Source organism: Penicillium griseofulvum, assembly GCF_001561935.1.
Source record: "Penicillium griseofulvum strain PG3 chromosome Unknown contig_12, whole genome shotgun sequence".
NCBI classification, from domain to species: Eukaryota; Fungi; Ascomycota; class Eurotiomycetes; order Eurotiales; family Aspergillaceae; genus Penicillium; species Penicillium griseofulvum.
The window spans coordinates 47129-74358 of NW_024467435.1; the positions used below are offsets into that span (position 1 = coordinate 47129).

General features: G+C 47.8%; 10 protein-coding genes across 10 annotated transcripts; 4 read left to right on the plus strand and 6 right to left on the minus strand.

The window, feature by feature from the left end:
• Nucleotides 1-195: 195 nt before the first annotated feature.
• PGRI_089170 (uncharacterized protein) lies at nt 196-1148 on the minus strand (the record flags this gene model as incomplete). Its single annotated transcript, XM_040796630.1, has 5 exons — nt 196-268; nt 334-391; nt 453-547; nt 621-646; nt 708-1148. The coding sequence occupies 5 exons, from the start codon at nt 1146-1148 to the stop codon at nt 196-198; spliced, it is 693 nt and encodes a 230-aa protein (XP_040650060.1).
• A 1427-nt stretch (nt 1149-2575) lies between these two features.
• PGRI_089180 (uncharacterized protein) lies at nt 2576-3261 on the plus strand (the record flags this gene model as incomplete). The annotated part of the gene is made up of 3 exons (XM_040796631.1): nt 2576-2666; nt 2732-2826; nt 2887-3261. 3 exons carry the CDS (start codon nt 2576-2578, stop codon nt 3259-3261), a joined length of 561 nt encoding a protein of 186 aa, XP_040650061.1.
• Nucleotides 3262-3663: 402 nt separating this feature from the next.
• Nucleotides 3664-4888, minus strand: PGRI_089190 (Glucose/ribitol dehydrogenase; the record flags this gene model as incomplete). The annotated part of the gene is made up of 5 exons (XM_040796632.1): nt 3664-3909; nt 3978-4049; nt 4120-4217; nt 4314-4742; nt 4795-4888. The coding sequence occupies 5 exons, from the start codon at nt 4886-4888 to the stop codon at nt 3664-3666; spliced, it is 939 nt and encodes a 312-aa protein (XP_040650062.1).
• An 868-nt stretch (nt 4889-5756) lies between these two features.
• PGRI_089200 (COP9 signalosome complex subunit 1) lies at nt 5757-7382 on the plus strand (the record flags this gene model as incomplete). The annotated part of the gene is made up of 4 exons (XM_040796633.1): nt 5757-5874; nt 5952-5996; nt 6052-6332; nt 6384-7382. 4 exons carry the CDS (start codon nt 5757-5759, stop codon nt 7380-7382), a joined length of 1443 nt encoding a protein of 480 aa, XP_040650063.1.
• Nucleotides 7383-9059: 1677 nt separating this feature from the next.
• PGRI_089210 (Cytochrome P450, E-class, group I) lies at nt 9060-12913 on the plus strand (the record flags this gene model as incomplete). The annotated part of the gene is made up of 7 exons (XM_040796634.1): nt 9060-10331; nt 10401-10518; nt 10945-11036; nt 11214-12073; nt 12172-12448; nt 12509-12678; nt 12736-12913. 7 exons carry the CDS (start codon nt 9060-9062, stop codon nt 12911-12913), a joined length of 2967 nt encoding a protein of 988 aa, XP_040650064.1.
• Nucleotides 12914-14251: 1338 nt separating this feature from the next.
• On the minus strand, nt 14252-17803 carry PGRI_089220 (CHAT domain-containing protein; the record flags this gene model as incomplete). The annotated part of the gene is made up of 1 exon (XM_040796635.1): nt 14252-17803. One exon carries the CDS (start codon nt 17801-17803, stop codon nt 14252-14254), a length of 3552 nt encoding a protein of 1183 aa, XP_040650065.1.
• Nucleotides 17804-19288: 1485 nt separating this feature from the next.
• PGRI_089230 (caspase family protein) lies at nt 19289-21199 on the plus strand (the record flags this gene model as incomplete). The annotated part of the gene is made up of 1 exon (XM_040796636.1): nt 19289-21199. One exon carries the CDS (start codon nt 19289-19291, stop codon nt 21197-21199), a length of 1911 nt encoding a protein of 636 aa, XP_040650066.1.
• A 289-nt stretch (nt 21200-21488) lies between these two features.
• Nucleotides 21489-22332, minus strand: PGRI_089240 (SDR family oxidoreductase; the record flags this gene model as incomplete). Its single annotated transcript, XM_040796637.1, has 3 exons — nt 21489-21660; nt 21713-22247; nt 22299-22332. The coding sequence occupies 3 exons, from the start codon at nt 22330-22332 to the stop codon at nt 21489-21491; spliced, it is 741 nt and encodes a 246-aa protein (XP_040650067.1).
• Nucleotides 22333-23630: 1298 nt separating this feature from the next.
• On the minus strand, nt 23631-24439 carry PGRI_089250 (uncharacterized protein; the record flags this gene model as incomplete). Its single annotated transcript, XM_040796638.1, has 3 exons — nt 23631-24066; nt 24124-24254; nt 24320-24439. The coding sequence occupies 3 exons, from the start codon at nt 24437-24439 to the stop codon at nt 23631-23633; spliced, it is 687 nt and encodes a 228-aa protein (XP_040650068.1).
• Nucleotides 24440-25470: 1031 nt separating this feature from the next.
• Nucleotides 25471-27225, minus strand: PGRI_089260 (putative MFS transporter; the record flags this gene model as incomplete). The annotated part of the gene is made up of 2 exons (XM_040796639.1): nt 25471-26916; nt 26974-27225. The coding sequence occupies 2 exons, from the start codon at nt 27223-27225 to the stop codon at nt 25471-25473; spliced, it is 1698 nt and encodes a 565-aa protein (XP_040650069.1).
• Nucleotides 27226-27230: the final 5 nt, after the last annotated feature.

A 27230-nucleotide genomic window follows, 5' to 3' on the forward strand; every position in this document is an offset into this window, starting at 1 on the left:
TTTCTATGTAGCATGTTTCACTGTGAATTGGAATATTCGAAAGAGACATGTCCAGTGCTGAGGATTTTCAAGACTTCATACTCGAGCTTGTTTCAATGTCGGTATTAGCTCGAAATGTGAATAAATATTGTACAATACAATGCGAAATGGTAAAGGAAATGCCCACCATGACCCAATGAAGATAGGATGATTTGATCAGCACATGCGACCGAAGAGGAAGTCTTTGACGATAGGGGAGCCCGAGAATTCCGGGTTTAAAAGGACACAGCTGGGAGGGCGTGAGAAATAGTTCTAGACAATGAAATAGTAATGGAGCTGCGATGATATACTGACTTGAGGAAATACTCCAGCCCCACACGTCTTGATTCTAGGAACTTGGGTCGGAATTTATCTGTGAAATGGTTATTAGCCAAATCGACAATATAAATCTGAAGAGGAGAACAGAAGCATACAGATAACACTCTTGGGCGGCAATGCAGGCAATGCACTTCTCGCATGCGGGAAGGAATCAACCAACCGCTGGCGCAGGTCATCGAACTCGGAGTATCTATAGCAAACCAATTAGCTCAACATCCTCTCAAACCGAGACAGATGAAAAAAAAAAGAAATAAGCAACACACCTCATCCGGATAACAATCGGACCTCCCTGTAACACCGGTATTAGACAATTATCCCAACTGCATTCCCTCCCATAATCCAAAACTCACATCAAGTGTCTGTATCCTACAGTTCCAGACAACATATGATCCCACCCCAGTCATACCCCGCACAACAACATGATCATCAATAGCAACGCTACTCGCCCAGAGCCCACGACTTGTCTCCGAGTTCGGGTCGGCAGTGTTATCTTCCAGAGTGATGCGAGCAGCGCCGTGCAGCGATGACTGTGAGGCGTGTGAGGCATTGCGCTCGTGTCGGCGCCAGTAGGGGGGCACTACGGCGGAGACGGGGCGGGATGTTGTAGAGGAAGCTGAGCTCTGGGGCGTGCCATGACCGCTGTGTGTGGTTGTCTTGGGGGTTGAATTAGGATCGTCATTGGTGTTATCGGTCTCAGGTCGGAGTGCGGGGGTGGGTTGAATATCTGGGTGTGGGGAGGAGGGGTGGTGCGGCTTAGATGCCGATCCGGCCTCCTCAGGTGCTGGCTCCATCCATTAGATACTGTGAGGGGTGAAGGTGTTGGCCTATTCGATGCGACAATGGTTCTAGTTAGCTTTGCTGTTGTTCAATGCGTTCGGGATGGATGTGGCTCGATTTGGGGACCCCTGCTTGTGCGGGGTGGCAAGTGTAAAGTGCTAGGGGGGACTCAATCGGGGTAATTTGGACACTGGGGTCGATGCAAGGATCCGGAGTTGGGCGGAGTTGTACAAGCGATCCGAGGTGAGACAGACTAACCTTAGTAAGTGTATGTGGTGGCAAGATAGAATGTAAAAAGTGGTTGTTAGAACTAAAGAAATTCAATTGGAGTCGAAATGAGACAACGGTGGTCACGGGCTATCACTGGTTCGGGATTAGTGGCTTAGCTAAGGGAACTGCTCTCCACCTGGACATCTCATCCATAATGTCCCCAAGGGGAGATCCTGGGGGAAATGTTCAATTCCAATTTGTCACATTCTGATTGTATTTCTATGAGATCTCAGATATCACAAGAATCTCAAACTGGTCTGTTTTTTTAAAGTTGAACTTGTCTCTCGGAATTTCATCGACTACTCCAAAGCGAAGCACACTAATCCCAATATGGTAAGCGTTGCTTGATGTCCTCTAATCTTTAATTCTTACAACTCAGACTGAGACATACCTACTTCCCTATCTTTGAAAGGGAAAAGCACGTTGTCTATGTACTTGGTGGGGACCGGGGACCCGGATGACAGATGTCACACAAGTGAGCTTTCCGGTACAAACGTTCCTATCCAAGATCATATCCTCGGGTTGACACATCTCAAGGGCAAACCCCCTATAGCGGACCCCTCGATAAACCCACACCTCAGTTCCAAAGGGGTCTCACTAGTCTATACTCCGTATGGTGTGCTGAACTCATTGAGAATACCTCGGACTTGCACAAAAAAATATATTAAAAAAATAGCATTCGATGCGGTCAAACCGCGAGAGTGGCACTAGTGCGTGCCACCATGCAAACCAACTGATACATTCTATACATAGGCATATTTAGTCCTGTGATTGCTTTTTCTCCTTTATGAACTCCCACTTCTCCCTTGCTGGCTACAATTTTTTTTCTCAAGTTACCTGCACCCCTATATTTACATCTTCAACAGCCTCTTGCTATTGGCTTTAGATCATCAATCAACATCTCCATTCATCTTCTTCATTCCTCACCTTTTCTCAAAAGAGTCTAGGAATTCAAGCCCGGTAGGTTCAAGACATGTTCTACTTCCATTACACCTTTCCCCCTTCATTCCATCTACCCTAGGTAGCTATCGCTTGCTTCATAGTTTTCCTATAGAACGTGTGTCAGACTGTCACTGGCATTCTTGAGACAAAAAAAGGCTAACACTAAAATTTAGTAGTGCCCGCTGCCATTTTCCGGTCTCTTGAATTATCATTAACCTCAACCGACACCATGTTGTCCAAAACCATGTTCATCCTCGCCTCGGCTGCCACTCTAGTCAACAGCCAGTTTGACCCGTCATCAGTTCCCTATGCTACAAGAGGTCAGGCAATATTCCATATCCTCCCGCCTATACGAAGATCATTACACTAACATATCTTCCTTCAGAGGCCTGGTGTAACTCCCAAACATCCGCATGTCCCCTTCTCTGCCTACAAGTATCAGGAGCGTCGGGCTCACCAACATCAAACACCTGCTCAGCAGTAAGTTCCCGCATAGCAGCCATTTCTCTAGGGGGAAATAAACTAACACCAAATCCCTAGGACACACTACACTACGACTGTCTATGCAGCAATGGTGTCAACCCCAACGCCACCGAATATTCCCAGACAATCCCCTACTACACCTGCACAGAATCTAATAACCAATGCGTCCTCAAGTGCAACGGTGACTCCTCTTGCCAGAATAACTGCAGAGTAAAGAACCCATGTGGAGCTCAGGATCCCAAGCGTGTTAATGTGACTACTACCGCCAAGGCTGCTACCCCCACTGCATCAGAGACCCCTGTCAATACACTTGTCAATGGCAATGGAGCTACTGGTGCTGCTCCCCGCATGGCCTCAGTTGATATGAGTCATGTCTATGGGCTTTGTGTTTTGGTTGGTGGGTTTGTTGCTGGCTTTGCTACTCTCTTGTAGAGTAGAAGGGTCTGGGTCTTGAGGGGTATGATTCAAGGGTCTGGTTGATTATTTGGATGAAACTCGGAGTTGTGGCTGTTCTTGCTCGAAACTTTACTAATATTTGCCAGTCTCATGTTTCTTGGGTTTGCATTTTCTGGCTGCATTAGCATTGAGCGTTTTTTTTTTTTACTGTTCTTTTCTTGCTCGTGAGTTTATGGAGTAAACTATTGCTGGCCGTTCATTATTTCCTGTTTTAACAATTGCCTACATTGGTAGTTTATCTTGCTATAGATCATTATTCAACCCTATTTAATGCATACATGAGTTATTTACATTCTCCAGTTTCCAAATACTATGTCAAAATTCATTTCTAGGTTTGGATGAGCGACAGGTTCAATTGACCTCTCATCTTCACCAAACCTATATCTTTGCCCGCAACTTCGTGCTATCCATTAGCTGCCCTTCGTCATCTTGCTCTGCAACCTCCAGGACTGGAAACTTGGCCGGCATAATCCGCCGCGGTGTCGATCCTGGAATTACAGAGTATTTAGAAAAGTCAGAGATTCCGCACTTCTCCCGTAGGAAGTCCTCATCTGTATCCAGGAGCCCGTTCACTACTTTGTGTGGGGCACGAAGCATGGCCAGAACAGCATCTGAGAATATTGTCTATTGCAGCGAGTCAGTATTGAAAAGACCAGAGAAGATCGATATTAGAACAGCAGACATAGACATACCGGCTTTCTCAGATCCCTTTTGTAGGATTTGTCGGATCCCTTATTATACTCTGTAGCTGCTGACTCAATCGACTGAAAAGTAATGCAGTCAGCACCCATCGCAGACGCCAGCTCAGGATAAAATCAAGGCCATGATACATACCACTGCAGGCCAGATACTCGTCACCGCCATTTCATTTCGGCCTTGACGCGCAAAGTCCATGGCGAGACCTTTGACCAGAACACTCATTCCAACCTTGCCTACATCAAACACATCACATATCAGCACATAGTTAACTTAAACACACTCTATGTTGACACCAGTCTTCAACAGCCACGGATCAAAGACAAACTTACCCATCGCATAAGCAGTTTTTCCCCTAAAGAACCTTGAATAAATCGGCGGCGAAACAACAACAATGCGCCCTTTCCAGCCACCCTTCTCAAAAAAAGGTAAAATAGCCTGAACAGTGGCGTACAGCCCTTCGGGGTTCACCTGCTGCATAAGCTTAAACCGCTTGAGAGGCGTATCCTCCACAGACGACCACCAGATCGCGCCGGAGTTGTACACAAGTACATCGAGCTTTCCGAAGACGCGCACCGTCCCCTCGACAGCATGCTGAATCTGCGCTGCGTCGCGCACGTCAACGACGACTGTTGCGGCATGCCCACCGGCTTCGCGAATCTCACGCTCTACTGTGTTGATGGTAGACTGCGATGAGTTCGGGTCTGGTGGGAAGGGTGTTACTGTTGATGCATCCGATGTTGTTTTTGCGGATAGCATTACTGCGCTTTGGGGTCAGTTTGGGTGGTATATGTGGGATTGCATGGGTTGTACCGGCGTAGCCGTTCTTTGCTAGGTCGAGGGCGATCTGGCGTCCAATACCGCGCGATGCGCCTATGATTAGAGCGACTTGCTTTTTTTGGGACATTTTGAGGATTTTGGTGAGTGTTGTGGTACGGTTATGTTGTGAAAGTCCGGTGAGTAGGGGTTGATTGAAGTCCTGCACCCGGATTAGGCTCGTTATATACTTTAGTCGTTGTGATTAGTGAACGCCGAGTTTTGTCGATTATATATCTGTTTATGCAGTCGGCAAACAAAAGGTTAATTATAATCAAGATAATTGGGTCTCGGGCCAGTTTTATATGGCCGGCAGGTTGATTTGATGCTTAATTTCTTGATTACTCAAGTTCCGAGGTAGCCCACGTCCACGGGCGGCGCCCGATGATCTTCGGCGCTTCAGACATCTAAATCAAAATATCCAAGCCTATAGATCTATAAACTTCCTGGTGATCAAATAACTTCTCAAGTATAAATCTGGACCACCCAGGCTGCCCTATGAACACATACTTTTGTGATTCGATGGCTAGTTCCAGTTTGCTAGGTCGTCCATGCTCCTATTGGTTCTTTTTGTGCTATGCGAGAAGGTATCTCAGGGCAAATGATTAAGGTGACTGCAGAAGATCACATTTCCTCTGCCCTATCGCTCTTCATGTAGAAATTGATCTATATCTACTCCGTACCCCGTGTTATATTCACAGAAGGACTGGTGAATGGCGGTGTACTAGGCGGTCGGATTCTGCCCGATAATCGATCACCATCACAATGATCGACCTAGTGCCTGTCACCCACTTCTGATACTTTCTCTGCCTAAACATCATATTGTTCTTAGTCTTGCAATTAGTTGCTATCTTCCTCCGCCATAAAACTAGCCTGTTGATCAAGCTCCAGTTTCTCGAAATAATTTGCTAGTGCCATTCACGTCTGCCCGCACTGCATCGTCTGAACAGCTCGGCGAGATGGACACCACACTTCTAAATGACTCCGGTCCTTCTCGGGCAGATATGGATGCTGCAGCTCTGGAAGCTATTACAGCTATTGCAACACCCCGAGCAAGAGCACCAGTGAAAGTGGAAGGTATGTTGGCCTCAGCGGGGCTATCTCTGCGATTGTGTTGCTGTGCTCAGATAACGCTGACATGCTTAATTTGGTAGAGCCCCCCAAATTTGACCTTGACACTTACATTTCAAACTATACTGGTGAGTGGCCTTTTTTTGTCTCTAGTCAGACTATCGTGTTCTAATTCATGGCTAGGGCGCACCCGCTACGACCGTCTTTACCTCATTGGCACATGCTCCCCATTGCTCTCGACCGACGCCCTCAAGGCGGCCATCGCCGAAGCTAGAACTAACAAAGACGTTTCGAGATACGAGAGGGCGGTCCGCGCATTGGCGGACGTAGCTCCGAACGATCCTGACGCTTCGCTTGACGCCGCCTGGGTCCAGGAAACCAATCGATACGTACAGACCCAGACTGAGCGATTGGAGCATGAGCTACGAGGATATAAGAACAATTTGATTAAAGAGAGCATTCGGGTAAGGAGCGAATATATTGTGATGGGAGATGCGTGACGCTGACCTCAATAGATGGGCCACGAGGATTTGGGCAATCATCATTATCAGACTGGTGACCTGGCTGCTGCCTCCAAGGCTTACTCTCGCATGCGAGACTACTGCACCACCCCGAACCACATAACTTCCATGCTCTTCAAAATGGTCAACGTCGCTACTGAACGCGGTGACTGGATGTCTGTGCAGTCGAACGTGCACCGACTCCGCAACTCTCAGTCAAAGCCAGATGACGCAGCCAAAAACCTCTCTAAAATATCAGCCGCATCAGCTCTGTCGCTGATGCACCAAGCCTCATATCTTGAAGCAGCAAACTCTTTCTTGTCCATCCCGCCGGACCTGGGCGACAACTACAATGAAGTCATCACTCCCAACGATGTCGCCGTCTACGGTGGTCTATGTGCTCTCGCCTCTATGAACCGCGACGAGCTGCAGAAAAACGTGCTTGACAGCCAGACCTTCCGCACCTTCCTCGAACTCGAACCTCATATCCGCCGCGCAATCGCTTTCTTTTGCAACTTCAAGTTCCGTCAATGTCTTGACATTCTCGAAGCTTATCGCCCTGACTACCTACTCGACATCCACCTTCAGCGTCACATTTCCAAATTGTACAAATATATCCGCACCAAATCCATCGAGCAGTACATGATTCCGTTCAGCCGTGTCACACTCGACTCCATGGCGAAGATCTTTGCCCCTACTGTCGTTGGCGGTGAAGCGCGTCCCACGGATATCTCCTCGCCGTTTGTGCAAGAGCTTATCGGTCTCATTCAAGATGGTGTGCTGAACGCTCGCATCGACCTTGAGAAGGGGTTGTTGGTGTCGAACCAGATCGACCTGCGTGCAGAGGTGCAGCGTACCACGCTGGAGAGCTTACGCGAATTCAATGAGGAGGCCCATTGGCGGATTCTTCATGCCGCTGTCCTTGATGCAGGATTAGAGGTCAAGGCCGAAAAGGGAGAAGGACCTGGGCCAGGAAAGGGTGGACGGTTTCCTCGAGGCTCGGGTAGGGATTAATTGATGGAGAAAGCCTCGACTCTAGGTGATCTGGGCATATGAATGATGACGAATGAGATAATACCCCGATGCTCCAGCTGCCATTGCGATTGCAATGCAAATACTGTACCCCGTATGGTTTACAGAAATCAAATCATACTCTCAGTGAGACATTCAAAGTTCCTACACGTACATGTCTCCTTTTACGCCAATAATAGTGCACCCCTTAAACAACATGAAAATCGTACAAATTGCGCTATTTGATGGGTCATCAGGTAGCTGAATACATGTTATTCTCACCTTGTCCGACTCTCGACAGGATACCAATCCCCCCGATCCAACCCAGTTAGTAGTCCGTGCAACTCGACCTGGCTAGTACCAAGCTTCGAGTGAGAAATAGAGCCCTTTACCAGAAGGCATCCCAACAGTATGTCCACGGAGGTAAAGACAATCTGAGAAAATATTTAAACATCAACTGAACTCCTTCCATATGAACGGTTCGGCCTCCTGCATGTCCAGCGGGAAATTCTATAACCGCCTTCTACCGCCCTAAAGAGGCTCTTTGTTTGTCTGACGCCTACAAATAATCACTTTCCATCTACCAACCATCTTCTCTTTATCATTTCATTCATCATTTAGGCTTGCTGCCATATATATAGTCATTATCAACGAACTGATTTTGATATCTTGCTTGATTAGTTGACCAGAGTCAGTGCAGCAAGCATCCCGGCATGGGCAATAGACTCTAAAATGTTGAGTTATCTCGTTCAAACCAATGGCAAGATCTTATAAACTGCAAACCGAATTGTCAACTGGTTGTCTTCATCAGCGCTTGCATTGAAACCTACCAATTGGCCAAAAGAAATCAGGTCCAGTACTGCTGGTAAAATGACAATTCCACTGGCATTGGATCCCCTCGAGGAGGGAAGAAAAGCGAGCGCTCGGTGCAAGAATCCACCTCTCAAATATGGGAATTGATATCTTACAGTTCCTCAGGTCTGGCTGGGTTGATGAACGTACCCACATTAGACACACAAGTGCCGATTCCCAAATTCCTGAGCTACCATCGTTGCACGGCTCCTCCTTTCTCGGTAGCGCACGTTCCTTCGCATTGAAAGATGAGGACATGTTGGGTCATGATTGCACTTCGGTTTATCCTCAAGTCCTAATAGTATGCTTCTTCCTTAGAGGAGTGAGATATAGAATCGAACATGAAAATTTTGGCCTTTCAAACGCAGAAATAGTAGAGATATTACGTATCTGGCAAAAAGCCCGATTGTGGTATGTCGCAAACTCCTGCGGTAGATATTAGAATTGGCCATATACTCCGGCATTTTACCCTTTTTGGTATTTCTTGTGATACCCCCGGGAAAGGTGACTATACTATGAAACGTCAAGTTCTTTGTTTGAACCAATTTGTCCTTTATTAGTCTTTTCCTTCCCTAGGTCCTTCCTAAGTAGTCCATTGCTCACTGTGGTTAGACATCGTTTGCTGTATAGGTCGACTCCTTAGGGCTACCTCTTCCCGACATGATTGACTTCCTTTGTATTTACCCCATGTGCTTGGACGACCGTCGACGCAACACGAGAACTGACTTGGAACCCGATGTATTGTCCTCTCACACATATCCAGCCTCGACAGGGAATCCTGATTCTTCGAAAAACTTGTCGACACAAACTGAGCACGTACCAAACCCCATGAAGATGGGGTCAGACCATCCGATTCCGGAGGCCGGGGCAGAGCCCGGCCCTTGTATACCGTTAAAACGGACTTTCGACCAAACGGAGTCTACAATGGAAGATACTTCGGAGCCCATTAGGCAATTATCGCCCACTTCACCAATTCCAGGACCGATAATTCGTGCATCTGGCTTACCGGATCTACCTGAACTGCCATTGTTAGACTCTGCGTTTGAATCGGATATCAATCAGTGCAAAGAGAGTAGTTTCGCGTCGCCTTTGCTGGCGCCAATTCCGGAGGAAACCTCCGAGGACGGCGACGAGGAACCAAACCCATTGATGCGTGGATCAAGTTCCTCATTTACTGGAGTTGAATCCTCGACCTCAACGGATCTGTCGACGCCATATTCTTTGCCACCGAGTCGAATGAACTCAACTGCCATGTCCGCCCCAGAAGTGGGTCACGATGGTTTTAATCTCACTCAATCATCTACGCCAGATCCACCTGGAACCCCTTTATCACCAGACAATAACGACGATAATGGAGACACGTCATCCGCACCATCAACAGCCGATGATTCAGACTCGGTCATCGATGATGGAGAATCAGACAACACATCCAGCTACACAGCCTCATTGTTATCGGATGTGAAGAACTACGCCTACGAAAATGGAAGACGTTATCACTCATACCGCGAAGGCCACTACGTCCTTCCCAACGACGAACCAGAACAAGACCGACAAGATCTCCTCCACCACGTCCGGAATCTCGTGCTAAACGGGCGACTCTTTCGAGCCCCGCTGGACAACAACATCCAACGCGCTCTCGACATCGGCACGGGAACCGGAATCTGGGCCATCGACTTCGCAGATAGTTTCCCCGGTGCCGAAGTAACTGGCACCGACCTCAGCCCCATCCAGCCATCATGGGTCCCACCTAACCTCCGCTTCGTGGTGGACGACGCCGAATCGCAATGGCTGTACAGTCCAAGCAAACCATTTGATTTCATCCATGCCCGCGATCTGGGCGGTGCTATCGCCGACTGGCCGCGACTGATGCACCAGAGCTATGAACATCTGCGTCCTGGAGGATGGATTGAGTTACAGGAGTTCGAAGTAATGCTCCGGTCAGACGATGATTCGATTCGTCTTGCGCCGGCTTTGTGCGAGTTTCTTGAACGACTGACCCAGGCTAGCGAGGCGTTTCACCGACCTATGAATATCGCCGAAGGTCACCGACAGCGGCTGGTTGAGGCTGGTTTCGAAGATGTTCGAGATGAGGTGTACAAGGTGTGACACCGTCCTCCCTTCCTAGTGGATTTTGTTTGCTTCTTTTCGTCATAATTAACTTTCTTCTAGGTTCCATCGAGTGTTTGGGCTAGGGATCCCGTACAAAAGGAGATTGGTCGGTACAACCAATGCTCCCTTCTCATGGCGGTGGAATCCTACTCGCTAGCACTTTTCACTCGTGTGTTGGGTTGGTCAAATAATGATACTCAGGTTTTCCTGGCCGGGGTGCGCAGAGATATCAAGAATCCCGCCGTGCATACGTACTGCAAGCTGCATGTCGTTTACGGTCGGAAGCCGACTCAGTCCTAGTCGAATTGACAATTTGACTAGGATCTTCCCGAGCATGCTCGGAGTTATTGTAGATAGATTTGGTATGGAATGTGGTAATGAGGTCTCTCGTTTGTACTCCCTTACTTCCTCCTTCCCGTCTGGTCCGGATGTGATGCCCCTCATCTTCCTGCATCTGCCAAGCGCATTGGGCACAACGCACAGTCTTTGTCCTTTTTTTCTCTGTCGATCGTCCAATCACTCTTGGGAGTTTGAGAAAAGAAACTTTTGTCAAAATCTCACCAGGAAAGGAAGCCAAATGCCCCCGAACTAAATATGGCTTCAGGGCCGTGCATGACCCTCTGGACGTCTTTTACTTCCAATCTCACCATGCCTTGGGCAACAGGTCCTGGCTTTTGGGGAGCTGCAGGAGCCCTGGTAAGTTGCATTTCCCCGTACTCCCCTCGTCTGTTTCATGCAGGAAGCAGTAGAGCCAGTCCTCTACCAGATATCTTCCGGGGGAAACACAGCAGCTCTGAGCAATGCAATCAAGGCCATCCGCTCTGACAGGCTCGTTCGCAGAGAATCCCGCGCTAATCAGAACGTACTCAACAGTTTCTCCTCTGGGTTACCTACAGCATCATCTATACGTTTTTCTGGTCGCCCCTGCGTCACTTCCCCGGTCCAAAGCTATGGGCGCTATCTCGTATCCCGTTGAATGTCTCCATCCTCCGTGGCTATAACCACCTGGACGTTCTGGCGCTGCACAAGAAGTACGGTCCTATCCTGCGTCTTGGTCCCAATGAGCTGGCCTTCAGTACAGCACAGGCCTTTCGCGATATCTACGGGGCTACACCTGGCGGTTGCTTCCCGAAAGATCGGAGCCGCTATGTAGCCCCAGCAAATGGAGTCGATCATTTGGTCTGTGCGGTTGATAATGCAACCCACGCAAGACAGAGACGGCTGCTATCTCATGCTTTCTCAGAGAAGGCTTTGAGAGATCAGGAAGGTCTCATCACAGGTTATGTTGATACCTTGATTACGAAGTTGCAGTCTGAAGTTCGTCGGGGGACATCCATCGTCGATATCAAAAGTTGGATGAACTTCACCACTTTTGATATCACCGGTGATCTCATGTTTGGCGAGTCCTTTGACTGTCTGAAGAACAGCCAGCTTCACCCGTGGATTAAGTTGATCTTCACCTCAATGAAAGCTCTTGCCTATATTGGATCTGCGAATCAGTTCCCTTTGCTCAAGGGTGTCCTAGACTTCTTTATTCCACGAGAAGTCAAACGTGTCGGCCAGGAACACTTCGATCTGAGTGCGCAGAAGGTCGACCGACGCTTGGAGTCAAATATGTCTCGTCCGGACTTTATGTCCGCTATTCTCAAGCATGGGCTTAGCGAGGAGAAGAGCCAGTATCGCGAGAGCGAACGTATTATGACACGGGCGGAGATTCATTCTAATGGTTTTATGTGAGTGGGTTTCCTCACGTCCAAATACTTTCCCTTTCTCTTTTATGTTTCACCTTTCCGAGGGATTGATATATTGTGCTAATGCTAAACAATAACAGTCTAATCGTGGCGGGTAGCGAAACATCCGCAACCCTATTATCTGGCTGTATCTTCTATCTGTGTTCAACTCCACACGTCATGAGCCAACTCGTCGCCGAGATCCGCTCGACTTTCAATCAGAACAAGGATATGACCTTCCGCGCCGTGGAAGATCTAAAGTACATGAATGCTGTCATTGAGGAGTCGCTGCGTATCTACCCACCCCTCGTGACGAATCTATTGCGCCTTGTACCGCAAGGTGGAGCGCTTGTGAACGGCCATTTTATTCCTGAGGATGTATGTATACGTGTTTGTCTTCGAAGTGACAATCGTAACCTGCGTACTAATCCCGACCAGACAACCGTGTCATGTCACCACTATGCCTCCTACCACTCGGAGTCCAACTTCGCCTTCCCGGATAAGTTCATGCCAGAGCGCTGGTTAGGATCTGATCCGGTCTTTGAGAAAGATAATAAAGATGTCCTTCAGCCATTCAGTCTCGGTCCACGCGGCTGCCTTGGGAAACAGTGCGTTCCCTCCCATTCCCCTACTCCATTAGTACTAACCATGTTCTCCCCTCTTAGTCTAGCAAACTGTGAAATCCGCCTCATCCTCTGTAAACTACTCTACCACTTTGACATAAGTCTATGTCCGGAGAGTAGCAACTGGGCAGACCAGAAAGCCTATTTCCTTTGGGATAAGCCGGCTCTCATGGTTACGCTGAAAGACCGGTTTCCCGACGCGGGTGTATCGAGTTCTTAGGATTCCATGACTATTTTCCTAGCTATGGGGATGAGTTAGGGTTTGAGGTTTGCAGATGACATGCATCTGCGTCCAGGTCGTTCAATGGGCACCGATGGTTTTGTGTGGGTTTATGATATTTACGACGTTTGCTTCGCCTTCGAGTCGGCCTTTTCTTTTTGGCTTGGCTATTTGGTATTACTCATTGGGATTGGTTTGGTCTTTTTTGCATCTTTTGGATTGCGACGGTGGGCTTGAATCTAGAGTTTAGTGGAGGTATGGGTCTTTTTCATCAAGACACTCGTTTTAATTAGAGGGCTCCGTCGCTTGCAGAATAGGAATATTTCAAAGAGTATTCATTTCCAGTTCGATTTATAGATCGACGGTGGGTCGAGCTGAAACAGTTCGGCCTCGGTATAAGAAACCTTAAAATTTCAGTGACTCACTCAGGAGAAATGGATTGAATATAAATTCATTTTCCCTTTTTATGGGGTGTTTTACCTCCCAATGTTGATACGCAAAGCCACTCACGATGATATCCAAGGAGTGGCAGTTGTCGCAGCTGCCGCATACATGACCGATCCCCAAGACACCTATCTCTACCAACATCGATCCATTTATTCAAGCAAATATATCAAGGCAAAATCCAGCATTATCCGAGACAGCTTGGATGATCTAACAGCAATCCCGACTGTCGCTGTTCTCGGCCCTGACGATAAAGGTTGGAATGGGTTACCAACTATCGTTGGCTTCTGCATCTGGTTTCTGGAAGAACCTACAGCTGAATCAACGCATTCAGAGAAAAGGTCACTTCGAGAATGTAAGCGGCTATCTACTGTTGTAAAAATAAGCTAATAAACCTAGGGATCAAAACCTCTATACTTGACACCGAACTTACAGACCGTCTACGGGACTTCGTGAATCCCATTATCAACTCATCACATGCTAAAGCAATGGCTGAACATTGCAGAGATGAGAATTCAAGGAGTTTTATTGAGGGGTATTCAACCCCTGAAAGATATTACGGGGTGTTGGATATTGGTGTTGACCCTAAATTTCAACGCCGAGGGGTTGCGCGACTTTTGTTAGAAGATGGCTTGAATTTGGCAGAGAGTCAAGGCTTGCCTGTTCGATTGTCGGCGACACCAGCTGGTGTGCCGCTGTATCAGAGTCTTGGATTTCGAAATGTTGGGCAATGGACCTGGCGTCCGAAGCAAGAAGTCCCGTGGGAGATAATGCAGTGGGATCCTATTGATCTCGGTTCGTGAACTGCAAATGGCTGGATACATTATTGTATCTTGAAAATGTTACTGATTAATATACATATTTCCCAAGCTTATATCCTGTTATTGATTCAATTTAAGCACCAAAATGAACATATTGCGCCCAAAGGTATGGCCTCCCCAAATTCTCTTCCCGAACAGTCATAACAGCCGTATGCAACGCCGTTGCAACAGCCCGATTACCCTCAACCAATCCCCCCTCAGCAATAAGCTCACGATAAAAAATAGCAGCTACCTGAACACAAATTTCATCGTTCGACGACCACATCGACCCAACCGTATGCGCAAAGCCCGCAACCTGAAACCCACTTGCAAGATGGAGTGCTTCATCCGCCAAAGCAGATGTCTGATTTTCCGCCGTGGAACAAGCAGAAAGGTACGCAAGCCAAGCCTGCTTCATATGTGACTCGGAGATTTTCTTCACGGTAAGACGGTCGACGGAATCCTGTCCTTGAAGAGCCAGGAAACTGTTCGAGGGATCGTTCATATCTGATGATCCGTGACATGCGAAATGTGCAATACTACAGTCTTGGAGTCCATGAAGAACATTCTCGGCACTGGGCTGGATTAATGATTTTACTGTATGCGGTGTTGTGACGGCTTCCTGGATTGCTTGGCTCTCTGCCATTACGCCGGGGAGGTCGTCTTCGCCGGGGGTTTTTGGCATTGTGACTAGTAACACGGACTGTGTGTTTAGCGTGCGTGTCTTTTCCCTTGCGAATTGGAGCATTTTGATTGATGGTGTGTATGAGGAGAGGACGCAGCTTAGGGCGTTCTCGAGGGAGCCTGGTGAATGATCGCCTGCTGCGTGGAAGGGAAGGGAGGCGGCGAGGCCTGTGCCGATCCACCAAATGCGAGGGAGTGTGTCGCTTGTAGGATAGAGGAAGCCTAGCTCGTCCAGTACTAAGCGGACACAGTCGGACCACAGATCACGTAGCAGTTTTTCAAAGGTACTCGGCCCTCCTTTCTCTTTCAGCTCAATCAATCTCGATGGGCTGCGGGTGAGTCCCCAGGATCGATATTGGTTCGCTTTTGAGATATCAAAGTTGGGTAATGGAATGTGCTTGATTCCGGAAGGACGAACAATCAACGCATCACTGCTGATGGATGTGACATTTACCACCACAATCGGCCCATCGGTTGCGTTTGCTTGTAAAGCTTCGGAAGAAGGGGGGAGAAGGAATCGATCAAATCCCTCTAGTCTCCGGATATCCTCTAGACAGTTTTCTAAGCGTGCTACGGCATCTTCACGTTCTTCGAGCAATTGTCGACGAGCCTCAAGCTGGACTTCTTGCTGAATAGGCATAAACGCCTTGTGGCGCAGCCGATCGAATTCATTCGCTTCTTTGGGATGTTTGGTGGATAGATCGGAGATGTCACCCCGACTGTCGATGAGATATCCAATTATGAGGCCCCGACCATGCTCTAGGTACTCCAGAGCTCGAGCTGGATCGTTGTCTGTTCGGAGGAGAAGAGAGGATGCATCGGCAGCTAGACCTGACATTTGCTGAATGGCATACTGCTGGTCCTCCCGAGAGAGGTAGCGGCTGCATACCAGAGGCAGGAGATCGAGTGCTTTTCCGGCTAGCAACTGAGCTCTATCAAAGTCGCCATCTGGAACAAGAAGATCGATCGCTCGACGGGCAGCTTCGATGCGGTGGCGTGGAGTTGCATTGTTGGAATCGAGCGATTGTGAGAAGTGTTTCAGAGCTGCGGCCTTATCATTCTGCTGATGTGTATGTTCGTATCGGATTGAAAGATAGATCGCTAGATTATTCAACCAGGGTGCCAGATCAGGATGATCTTCTGGTGTGTTGTCAACGGCCTTTTGAGCAACTGGGATTGCCTCCTGTAAATCAGCCAAATTTCCAGTTCGTTTGTATCGTTTTGAGATGTAAATGGCTAGGTTGTTCAACCAATGTGGTGAATCTGGGTTGTCTTCCGGGGTACTATCGACAGCCCTTTGGGTAAGCTGAATCGCCTGCTGTATATCATCCAAGTCTGAGGTTTCAGATTGCTCAAATCGGGTTGCGAGGTTGCTAGCCAGGTTTATCAGTCGATTTTCTAGATCGGGATAGCCTTCTGGAGTAGTGGCGACGGCCCTTTTAGCCAGCCGGATTGCCTCCTCTAAATCTTTGACGTCTCCAGTTCGATGATACCGGGTTGAGAGAAAGACCGATAGACTATGGAGCCAGTGCTCTACATCAGCATGGTTATCTGGGATAATATCGATGGCTGCTTCTGCTAGCCGAACTGCTTCGTGCAAATCATCCAAGTCTCCAGTTCGGTCATATCGGGTTGAGAGGTTGGTAGCCAGAGTAATTGAGAAAAGTGCTACATCAGGGTGGTTGTCGCGTGGAGTAGTAGAGACTGCTCTTTTCCCCAAGCGAATTGCCTGCTGTAAATCACTCAAGTCTCCTGTCCGATCATATCGGGTCGATAGATAGATTCCTAGGTTATTTAATCGGCTTGCTAGCTTGACATGGTCTTTCGGGGTAATGTCAAGTGACATTTGTCCAAGACGGACTGCTTCTTGCAAATCTTCGAAGTTCCCAGTTTGCTCATAACCAGTTGAGTAAATGCCCGCGAGGTTGCCGAACCGGAAAGCTAGATCGGGGTGGTCTTTGGGTGTAACATCGATGGACCTTTGGCCAGCCAGAATTGCCCGTTGCAAATCATCTGGATCTCCTTCTCCTTCATATCGGGTTGAGAGGTAAGTCGCTAAAGTACTCAACCGGGCCGCTAGTTCTGGGTGATCTTTTGGGGTGTCATCGAGCGCTGTTTCGGCCAGCCGAATTGCTTTATGTATATCCTCAGAGTTTCCAGTATGATTGTAACGGCTTGAGAGATGCTCTGCGAGATTATTTATCTGGGATGGTAGATCTGGGTGATCTTCTGGAGTAACGTCGACGGCTGTTTCGGCCAGCCGGATTGCTTCATTTAAATCCTCCAAGTTACTAGTTCGACTGTATTGGGTTGATAGGTTGCCCGTCAGATTAAGGAGTCGATTTGGTAGAGCAGGGTCCTCTTTTTCGGTAAAGTCGACTGACTTTCGGAGGAGGCGGACTGCCTCCTGCAGATCATCCCAGTTTCCAATTCGATCATATCGGTATGAGAGGGCAATCCCTAGTTGGTTTAACCAGTGTGGTAGATCGGGGTCATCTTCTGGGGTAGTGTCGACCGCCCTTTGTGCTAGCGGGATTGCTTCTTGCACATCTTCCAAATTTCCAGTTCGATCATATCGCATTGAGAGGGCGCTGGCAAGATTATTTAACCGTAATGCTAGATACTCGTCATCTTTCGGGGTCGCATCCACGCATCTTCGCATATGGCCCACTGCGTCCTGTAAATCACTCAAATCTCCGGTGCGAAGATATCGAGGTAATAGGTGCGCCCCTAGTTCACCGATCCAGTGTGGTAGATCGGGGTCGTCATCTGGGGTAGCGTCGATGGCTGCTCTTGATAGCCGGATTGCCTCATGCAAATCCTCTAAGTTTCCATTTCGATTATATTGAGCTGCGAGGGCATAGGCTAGAGAGCTTAACCGTAATGGCAGATCGGGGTGGTCTTTGGGGGTAGCGTCGAGAGCTGTTTGAGCAAGGCGGACAGCCTCTTGCAATTCATCCATTTTAGGCGCCTTCTTTTGTTTAGACTCTTGTTTGACTACCTTGATAATGTTAGTTTGTTTAATTCTTTGGTTGCTCTTCAAACCTCGTATTGGAATATACATATCGCACATAATATCTGGAAGCTCAACTTACAGTTTGTAGAAGTCTATATAAATGAGATATTTCATCGATTCAACGCTTTTATGAAACCCAATAATTTTCTTTCCAGGCTAATACAGGTGAGCTTTATGCCGACGTACGAATGGAGTACTCGCTTACGCTAAGATGATTTTTTTAATCGCGGGGCCATTGACGTGGCTGACAGCATGCTCCGTACACGTTTAGCCGTAATCTATATTTAGCGAACTACATCGAGGAGATTCGTATTTCGGAAATCATCGGAGACAGTGAGGCAGTTTGTGGTTAATAGGTTAAATCTGAAATGTAGTAAATTAATAAAACGACCTTGACTACCTTTCCTAATTCTGAATAGGCATCGAACCCGACTGATACTTCACGATGCGTAAATCCGGCTTATTCGCAAAGTAAACCGTCGCCCCAAGTGGCACCATATCATTTTCAATATACAAGACTTTCTCGGGACCTTTAAACACGCTGATTACACCAAATCCTTCATCGCGGGTCCATAATGGGAATACCGCCGTACTTTCTTCACGACCCTGATCTTGAGCTGCGAGTGTTTTCCGTGAGGCTGGTCCAGCAAAGGTCTTTGAATGTCAGCCTAGCAAATGTATTGGGCTATATAGTATACTATACCGTAGTCTCAAAGTTTAATCCTACTCCAGTTGGTGAAGCATTTACTCCCATGCCTGTTAGGAGTCGATTTGGTTTGTATTTCGAAACCACGACTGTTATTTCTTCTGAGTGTTGATTGACAACCCAGACACAAGGTGGGATATTTTTCAGTTTACGGACAGCTGCTCCAAATATTCCCTGGAGATAATATGAGTGACAATTTGGACAAGAGAATTAGTTTCTTACCTTTGGAGTGGGCTCTCTTCGTGGAGGATAGCGGGGTAAATCTGCCACTTCAGTTCCCGGCTCTTTCAAGTCAACGGCAGGAATTGGGTGAGATTCGACATCAACAGATTGATCCATGGCTTGTAATCTAGTAGGTTGAAGAAGGAAAAAAATGTATCTGCATGAGCAGTACGGAGTATATTGTGGTTTGTTGGTTCTATCCCATTCTTGACTGTGACCCCGTTATTACAAGATCCAATTTAGGGCTAGCTGTCAACTATCATTGGGAAGAGGGTATAGTGCGCCCTTCCTCTCTCGTACATTATTGGTTGTATTTCATGCCAAGTCAACGTCCAGCAATACTGAAAATGTAATTACAGATTAATTATTTGTATATAATACTTACTACCAAAGCCACATAATCCGAACGGACAGCACGCAGTAGTTTAGTTGCACTTGGTGTTCGCTATCTATCTTCTGTCAAAATATATCTAAAAACTTCTTCCCTGCATATCATATCCATTATGCTTTCCACCAAGCATGCCCTACTTATTGCAAGTCCCTTTGGAGATCTCGAGGGCCCAGAAAACGACGTTGAAATGATTTCCAAAGTCCTCCAAAAGCGGGGATTCCAAGCCTATCAATGTTGTGGTTCAGCAGCGACTCGCGATGGCATTCGCTCTGCTTGGCAAGACCTGATATCCCGAATTTCCGCAGATGATACAGTGGTCATCTACTATTCAGGACATGGCGGGGAAGCCCTTTCGGTAAAAGCTGCAGATCAAGATTCTGGTCAGCCACGACGGCTCCAATTCATTGTCCCAATGGGCTATAAGGAGGTTCCTGGTGAGTTCCACGGAATTTCAGAAGAGGAGCTGTCGCAATGGCTTCTTGATACCACAGCAAAAACGCAGAATGTCACCGTCATCTTGGACTGTTGTCATTCTGGTCGCATGGTGCGCGATTCTCGCTATGTCAAGAATGCTAGACGGAGAAACCTCCCTACGACTATTTATGATAATATCGCTGCCCATATCCAGACACTGCAAGAGAAGGGATTGCTTCGAGAACGTACACTGCTGGGAGATAATCCTCATGCGGTGCGGATTGCCGCCGCGGCACCTTGGGAAAGCGCATATGAATACGAAAATGATTCGGGGATGCAACTCGGCGCTTTAACTGAGGCTCTCGTTCGCGTGATTGAGGAATCAGATGGTGACCACATCTCTTGGAGGACGGTGATGCTTCGTGTACAGGAATTAGTCAACATGTCCTTTCCGCAGCAGCATCCGCGAGTAGAAGGACCGCACAGTCGCTTTCTATTTTCTCTGGATGGTCGGGACTCCACTTCCCTTCTGATAAAACAGGAGGATAATAATATAGCTATAATCAAAGCTGGCAGGGTTGCAGGAGTCCGGGAGAAAAACGCATACGCGGTTATGCCCCCTGGATCGGAATGTGTTAATCCTCAAACTCAGATTGCTACTGCTGTAGTCACAGATGCTAGCGGGTTTGATGCCGTCGCAACACTTACTTGGAGGAATGGGATGTCTCGATTGCCTGATGGAGGCGCACTGGCCTTTCTCGTCGAAGAAGCTCTCTACAAATGGCCAGTTTCTCTTATAGCAGATGCTTCCGCGCTTCAGAAGCAGGTGGAGCAATCCAGACTCATCAGATGCAGCTACGATGGCGAGAAGAGCCCTCTAGTTGAAATTCGCCAGCAAGGAGGCAAACTCACTGTGACCAACAAGTATGGAGTGGAGATTTTCTCGCAGCGATTTTATGGCAAGGAACCTACACCTTCTACATACAAAGCAGCTATTGATATTGCAGATCGAGTGGCTCGCGCACAACACTTTCTGGTTCAAACATGTGACAGCCCGGAGGAACATCTCCAGCATGATCTTGAAATCAACCTTGGGTTAGTGGAAGATGGCCATCATGGAAGAACCATCAATCCCACTGGCGAAGATTCCATCACTGAGAACTCTAACATCTTCATGTCTCTAAAGAATCATGATGATCACAATAGTGTGTTCGTGTCTGTTTTTGAAGTGGAGGCGAATGGCCAGATCAATGCAGTAACGGAAAATCCAGATGGTGTCGATCTGCCCCCGGGATGGTCTCATACAATCGGCAGTACTAAGACCAAGCTTGAGGGGCTCAAGGTCAAATGGCCACTCAATATTTCCAAACGACAGCCGGTGATGGATACCTTGGTCGTCGTGATTTCGAGTCGCCCTGTTAACTTGCAGTTTTTGATCAGCTCGGAAATTGCTGCACGGAGGGCTATCACAAATCATTCATCTTTAGAGAGTCGTCTTCTGCGATTTGCGCAGGGCTCAGATCGCCTCATTGTGACTGAGAAAAGCATATCGAAAATTCGTTATGACATTGTTCAGTTGCCTTTTCTGTTGAAGCCACTCAGCTCCTAAGCTACCCTACCAAAAGAATGTTCGTCATGTTCAATCAGCAATTAGAACATTAATTAATTGAGTGTCACCTATCTCTTATTGTCAATAAATAAGATGAACCCCTGTTATATGCTCTGCCTAGTTTTAAATAGCTGGCGGCTTGAGAGTCAAAGTCAGTTCTATTATCCCTCAAGAATACGAGTGCCAGAGTAACTACCTTTACAATATATCTAATAACACCAATGCTGATGAAATGTGCTACTCAGAAATCAAACAAGGATTCCTCCCCTTTCTAGTCCCTCCCCAATATCTACCAGGCATTAGTGGTATTGCCGATGCTCCAAAACTCCCCCGCACCATTCTCCTTGGTCAACCCATCGATTTTGGTGACAATGGCATTCACACTGTCCTCAATCTCTACAAATGCGCTGTCGTAGCCTAAAGTGCGACAAGCGTCATTTCCAGAATCCGTCTTGACCGACCTAAGCGAGATATTAGTTAACAAATCAAGACAAAGAATCGAAGCCTCCATACCCAGGGTCAACAGCCAAGGTAGCAATATCGTCGTGCTCGAAGTTGATTTTCCGAACAAAGAAGTTCGCGGCAGCCTTGCTGGCGCCGTAAGGCGCAATAGTCCACGGAGCATTTTTCATATCTCCAATCGTTGCCATTAGAGTACTGATTAGGACGAAGCGAGCAGACGATGATTTCTGGAGGAGAGGGAGAGTAGCCTGGAATAGACGAATAGGTCCCAGAGTGTTCACGTCATGGTGGGATTTAATCTGCTCAATGCTAGACTCGGCAACGGTGGTGAAAGCAGCCCGGTCGAAAATTCCAGCATTGGCGATAACGATGTCTAATGCTGACACGCCCTGGCTGGCCAATGACTCTACTGCAGCTTTGGCATCGGGGTCGGAGCTGGCGTCGATTTTAACAATGATCAATCGACTACCCTGGCCCGTGGGAAGGTTGGAGAGTGTTGTCTCCGATGAGCTTGGATTGCGAACAGCGGCGATCACGGTTACATTATCGCGAGCTAGGTATTTGCTAACCAGAGCACGGCCAATTCCTGAAATTGTTAAATTGAATTGAGAGAGGGGTCAAATATCTAGTGGGTTACCTTTGTTGGCACCGGAAATCAAGATGGTAGACATGATATGTGTCTTATAAATTGTTGCTTCTTCTAAAAACTGATATAAACTTTTTGAAAATAACAGCCGGGTTTTATTACCCCGCTTAATAAGTATTAATAATGCTCCGTCCGCGCCGGGCGCATCCACCTGGGCATACTTCTAAGGTTTGTACTAGGCCAAAATATTAGCATTGGTCATACCGGAGTATAAAATGAGTAATTCGTTAAACCGTTAAACCAACCATTAAATGCTTGTTCTTACCTGTAATGCATTGTATAAAGTGTAGATATCTCTATATTCTATAGTATCTGCATTTTTATACCTTATCAATTACATATGAAGGAAATTGAACCCTATATACTGTGCCAGATGGTCATGAGTCAGTCAGAATGGCCCCCGATAAAGATTCCCCGGCCCGAGCCCATCGGGCTTGGCATGCTTAGTCATTGACTGCTGGCCCCGGGGGCCGGACGATGTGAGGCTGAGATGATCTGCTGCTTTTGGTCCAATTGCTTTAGGTACATACTGGTGTTGATTGTTTAATGCACATGTTTGATGTTAGGTACCTTTCCTTTGGGATACATGTAAAAAAAAAAAAGAAAATAATAGACTTCGAATTAGCATTGTTCAAACATATATATCGCATGATTATCTTCATATCTAGTAGTTGGACAGTCAAATTAATAGAGCCTGCATAGCATAGTAATATGAAGATTTAGTCGACATAAAGAGGTCGCAAGAATATAAACAGCTTGTGACTTTAATATATGTATTAGTCAGACAGCTTCGCAATACGGAGGACATTAGCCCTAACTCCTGCGCCTCGCAGCGCTGAACACGCTATCCTCAGTGACAGTTCAATCCTTGTAAATGATATTCGGTCTGAGCTCAGGTGGGAGTATGAAATCTTTATCTTGCATTTGGTGCACAGTGGCATACTCGGTAGAAGTCAGGGGCCGTGCTTGGTGGGGTACCCCAGTGCATGCCCAAAAATGAGACATAGAGGCGCATGTGGAGATCTTTCAGGAGTGGATACAATGTACAGGGGTGGTCCCAGTCCGGGATGTGAAAGAAAAAGACTCAGCGGCGGGAAAAAGTTTATTCAATAGCTGAAGATACAAGTAAAGGAGACGCTAGATCGTAGTCTGTCGTGGAGAAAGGTATCAAATCATTAAAGAATAATAGAAGCACACATATATGAGGATACATGAGTACATCCATAAGAAGCAACGTCAGAAACCCCGGAATTAATAAATCGAGCACAAAGCTCCCACAATCAAAAAGCCACACAGGAGAAAAAGGTAGCTCACTCGTCAAGCTTAGGCGAAAGCGCAGGCAAGAGCCGCGAAGGCACCACCAACGGTCCAGATACTGCCTGCCAGCTGGCCGGCGGCGTTGAAGGGAGTAGAGGAAGCGGCAGGAGCACCGGTTCCGTTGCTGGGAGCAGCCACCAGACGGGTGGAGGAGGAGACACTAGCGGTGGACGAAACAAGAGCCGAGGAAGACTTCTTGGGGGTCGGGGCAGAGGTCATGGTCGGGGTGGAGGTGGAGGTCACCTCAGTGGTGGTGGTAGTGCTGGTGGGGGCCTTGGTAGTGGTAGTGGTGGTTGATGTCGGGGTGTGGGTGGTGGAAATAGCCACGGGCATCCAGTTCAGATCATCTGGGCCCAGAGTGCCCGACGGGGTCGCAGTGCCGGCGGAGGCATGGCAAGAGGCATAAGTAGTACCAGCAACATTGCAGGAAACAGTCCCAACACTGTTTGATATCAGAATGCGGCTCGCGCGAGGAAGAGTAGTCTGGGTTGGTACTTACGTTCCCTGGAGGTCAATGTTCATCAGTTGAACGGAGGTGGGGGCGGCAATTGCGGTCATGCCGTCGCCGACAATACCACAGACATCAGCGGTCTTGGGGCAGGTGACCTTGTAGGTAGTCGCATCTCCGTTCTATGAATTGTTAGTTGAAGTGCTCAAGCGAAAAAGCGCGTCGCGCAACTGAATCTGGTACGTACGGTTTCCACAACGCTAGCCTGGAGATCCTGACCCGCAAATCCGGGCAGGAGAAGGGTCGCACTTTTAGTGGCGGCGACGGCGGTAGCGCCAGTCAACAGAGCGATGGTGTAGAAACGCATGTTTGAAATAGATTGGTGTTTATATTGAGAAATTGGTGATCAAGGTGGAATCGCACAAAGAATGAGAGTACACAGTGAAGTATAATCAACAATAGCTCAAAACGAAGGACTGGATTTAACGAAAGACTGTCGAGCGACGAAAGAGTGAATGACGGACTGCTTGAGCCTGAAGGTGAAGAAGAAGTAGAAAGAGAGACAACCTGGGGGTTAGGCGCGCATAATATTGACTTGGCATATTATTGCCCGTGGACAGTTGCCAAGAAGGATTTTGCACAGGGATTGGCTCGTATTGAGGTCCAAGCGGATCTGCCCGACATAGGGAACAGGCCCCAGGGGTTCGAGGGTTCGCCAGTGAAAAGGGGCAATTTACGGAGGACCATTAGCCGTATTGCAAGTCCAATGCCTTAAAGGGACAAATACTTATTAGGCGCAATTTTAGTGGAAGTTTTTTTGGTGGAACTAAGCCGATCCGGGACTAGAGGCCGAACCGACCCCTGGGTCGTATTCCCATTTTGGAAGGTTGTTTGTTGCTCTTCATTAAGTCGGAGACCTCGGAAAGAAGAAATATGCAAATTTCAAGGTCCAGAATAATTAGATGTTGAAGAAAATCCAACTTCCTTCAAAATGCTTCATACATATATCCATTTTCGCTGTTAAAAATGCAGAGATAACCGCCACTTTCTTCTTTTGTCGTTGTAATTTCCCCAGGTCAGCCACCGACCCCTGCCCAGATGACTAGCGTCCACGACTTCAAATTACCGAAAGAGAGCCCGTGCCTAAAAGCGCAACACCCGAATTAATTAATCTTATGAACTTTTCATTTGAATAGTTTAATTTGTTTTTATCCACTTTCACTTGTAAACCACGTGTACCTATGGAGTACTGAAATTGCAACCTTGGGATGGAGCTGCCAGCCGAGTAATCACAATAATGCAAGGACATTTACCAGGCTGAGAATGAAATTATATTCACGGCCAACCCGAAAAGTTCCTACAACTTGAGAGAATTTTTCAAATTAAAGCCGAAATTGATCAACGAGTCCGTCCGGTCGAGGGCCCGAAGTGATTGATGCCCCCACACACGATCCCTATGACAAGCAGCACACCGTTAAAACCCGCCATGATATAGAACGGTGTGCCCGATGATAGGACGTCGAATAGCAGTCCACCCACTTTGGTCAACAGCAGGATGCCTGCCCCACCATATAGTGAATAGACACCGGCAATGGAGCCTTTGAGGTGGGACAGATGCTCCAATCGCCGGTTGACAGACCCAGCAAGAAGAGGCTGGCCCTCGTCAGGCTCTGCATCATTCTCGTCCCCTCGGCCACGTCGCTCCTCATATAATTTTCTTAATGTTTCATTGTCGATGCTGACTTTCAAAATACCGTTGCTCAGCACAGCCAAGCTGCAGACAATTGCTCCAATCTGACTGATTCCAAGCAGAGCCATCACAACAAACACCCCCGGATTGCCGTCCGGTCTTTCGAACAGAGGCGTTGGGAGCATCGCGAAGATAATATAGCCGATAACTCCCACTAATGCTGCGAAAAGAAGTGGGAAATTATACCGCCGTGATTTGTCTGTCAGGTACCCAAATGCTGGAGCTGCCATCAGCGCCACCAATTGGGACACTCCGGTCAGTATGGATGCGACGATGTATGCACGTGGGCATGCTTTCTTGATCTCTCCTAATCCCGACCCAGGAACTGGTTCATGTTCCTCATTGCAGAGGCCTGATGTCCGATAGTAGTGGTTGACAGCGAGGGGAATGAACAATGATATCCCCACAGAAGAAGCTCGAGCGACGAAGCCTCCGACATAGCCAAGTCCAATGCTACGGTTTTGAAATCCAAGTGTAAGGGCAGTGGTCAACTGCTTCCAGTATGGCAATTTTGAGCCATGGATAGATAGATCATCGTCATCTTCATCGTCATCTTCATCGTCATCCTCATCTTCATCGCACGTTTTCCACAGGACACTCCAACTTTTGCCCTTTTCCCCGGGAAGATCACGGAGCCCAATGAAGCATACAATGCTGATAACAAGGGATACGGCGGCAACTAGATAATAGCTGCGTTGAATTGCCTGCGATGGCGACAATCCCATCTTCTCAAACCGGGCTGCAAGCGGCAGGAAAACGACCAGTGCCACAAGCGCACCACAGCCAGCACACATGCCGACAAAACCGGAGAGTCGTGCAGACGGCGATGCGCCGGAAGGACCAACATGTATGGAATAACCATTCCTGGCACGCTCTGGTGTGATAGTCAACTCCGAAGACACAGATGCGCGATATGCCCGGGCATTAAAGGCTGTGCCAGTGACAGTCGGCAAAACTGCAGTGACCATGGTCGACACCGCTGAACCACCGACACTGAAAAGCAATCTTCCCAAGAGAAGCTGGGGGTAGATATTTGTGGCTTGCACAAAGACCACTAGCGCGAGTGCCACAATAGCATAGCCTGCAGTACATACCTATCTAACGTCAATATCATTGCGTATCACCCCGATATGGGCCAGTAGAAAGCTTACATGGCGGACTCCGATTCGGTCCGAGAGAACACCCCAAAGTGGGCAGGCAACCAGAGCAAGGAGTTCATCCGCGAACCCCAGAGTTCCCACTGCATCTCCCTCCCCATGCTGGAGCCCAATTAAATCGGTTACGACGAAGGAGATGGATGAATTGATGTAGACTAGGAAGGCGATGGAGAAAGGGCACACCGCCAAGAGGTATGTTAATGTTTGGCTGCGCGAGGCAGTAAATAATGCCGGTGATGAAGCCATCACCG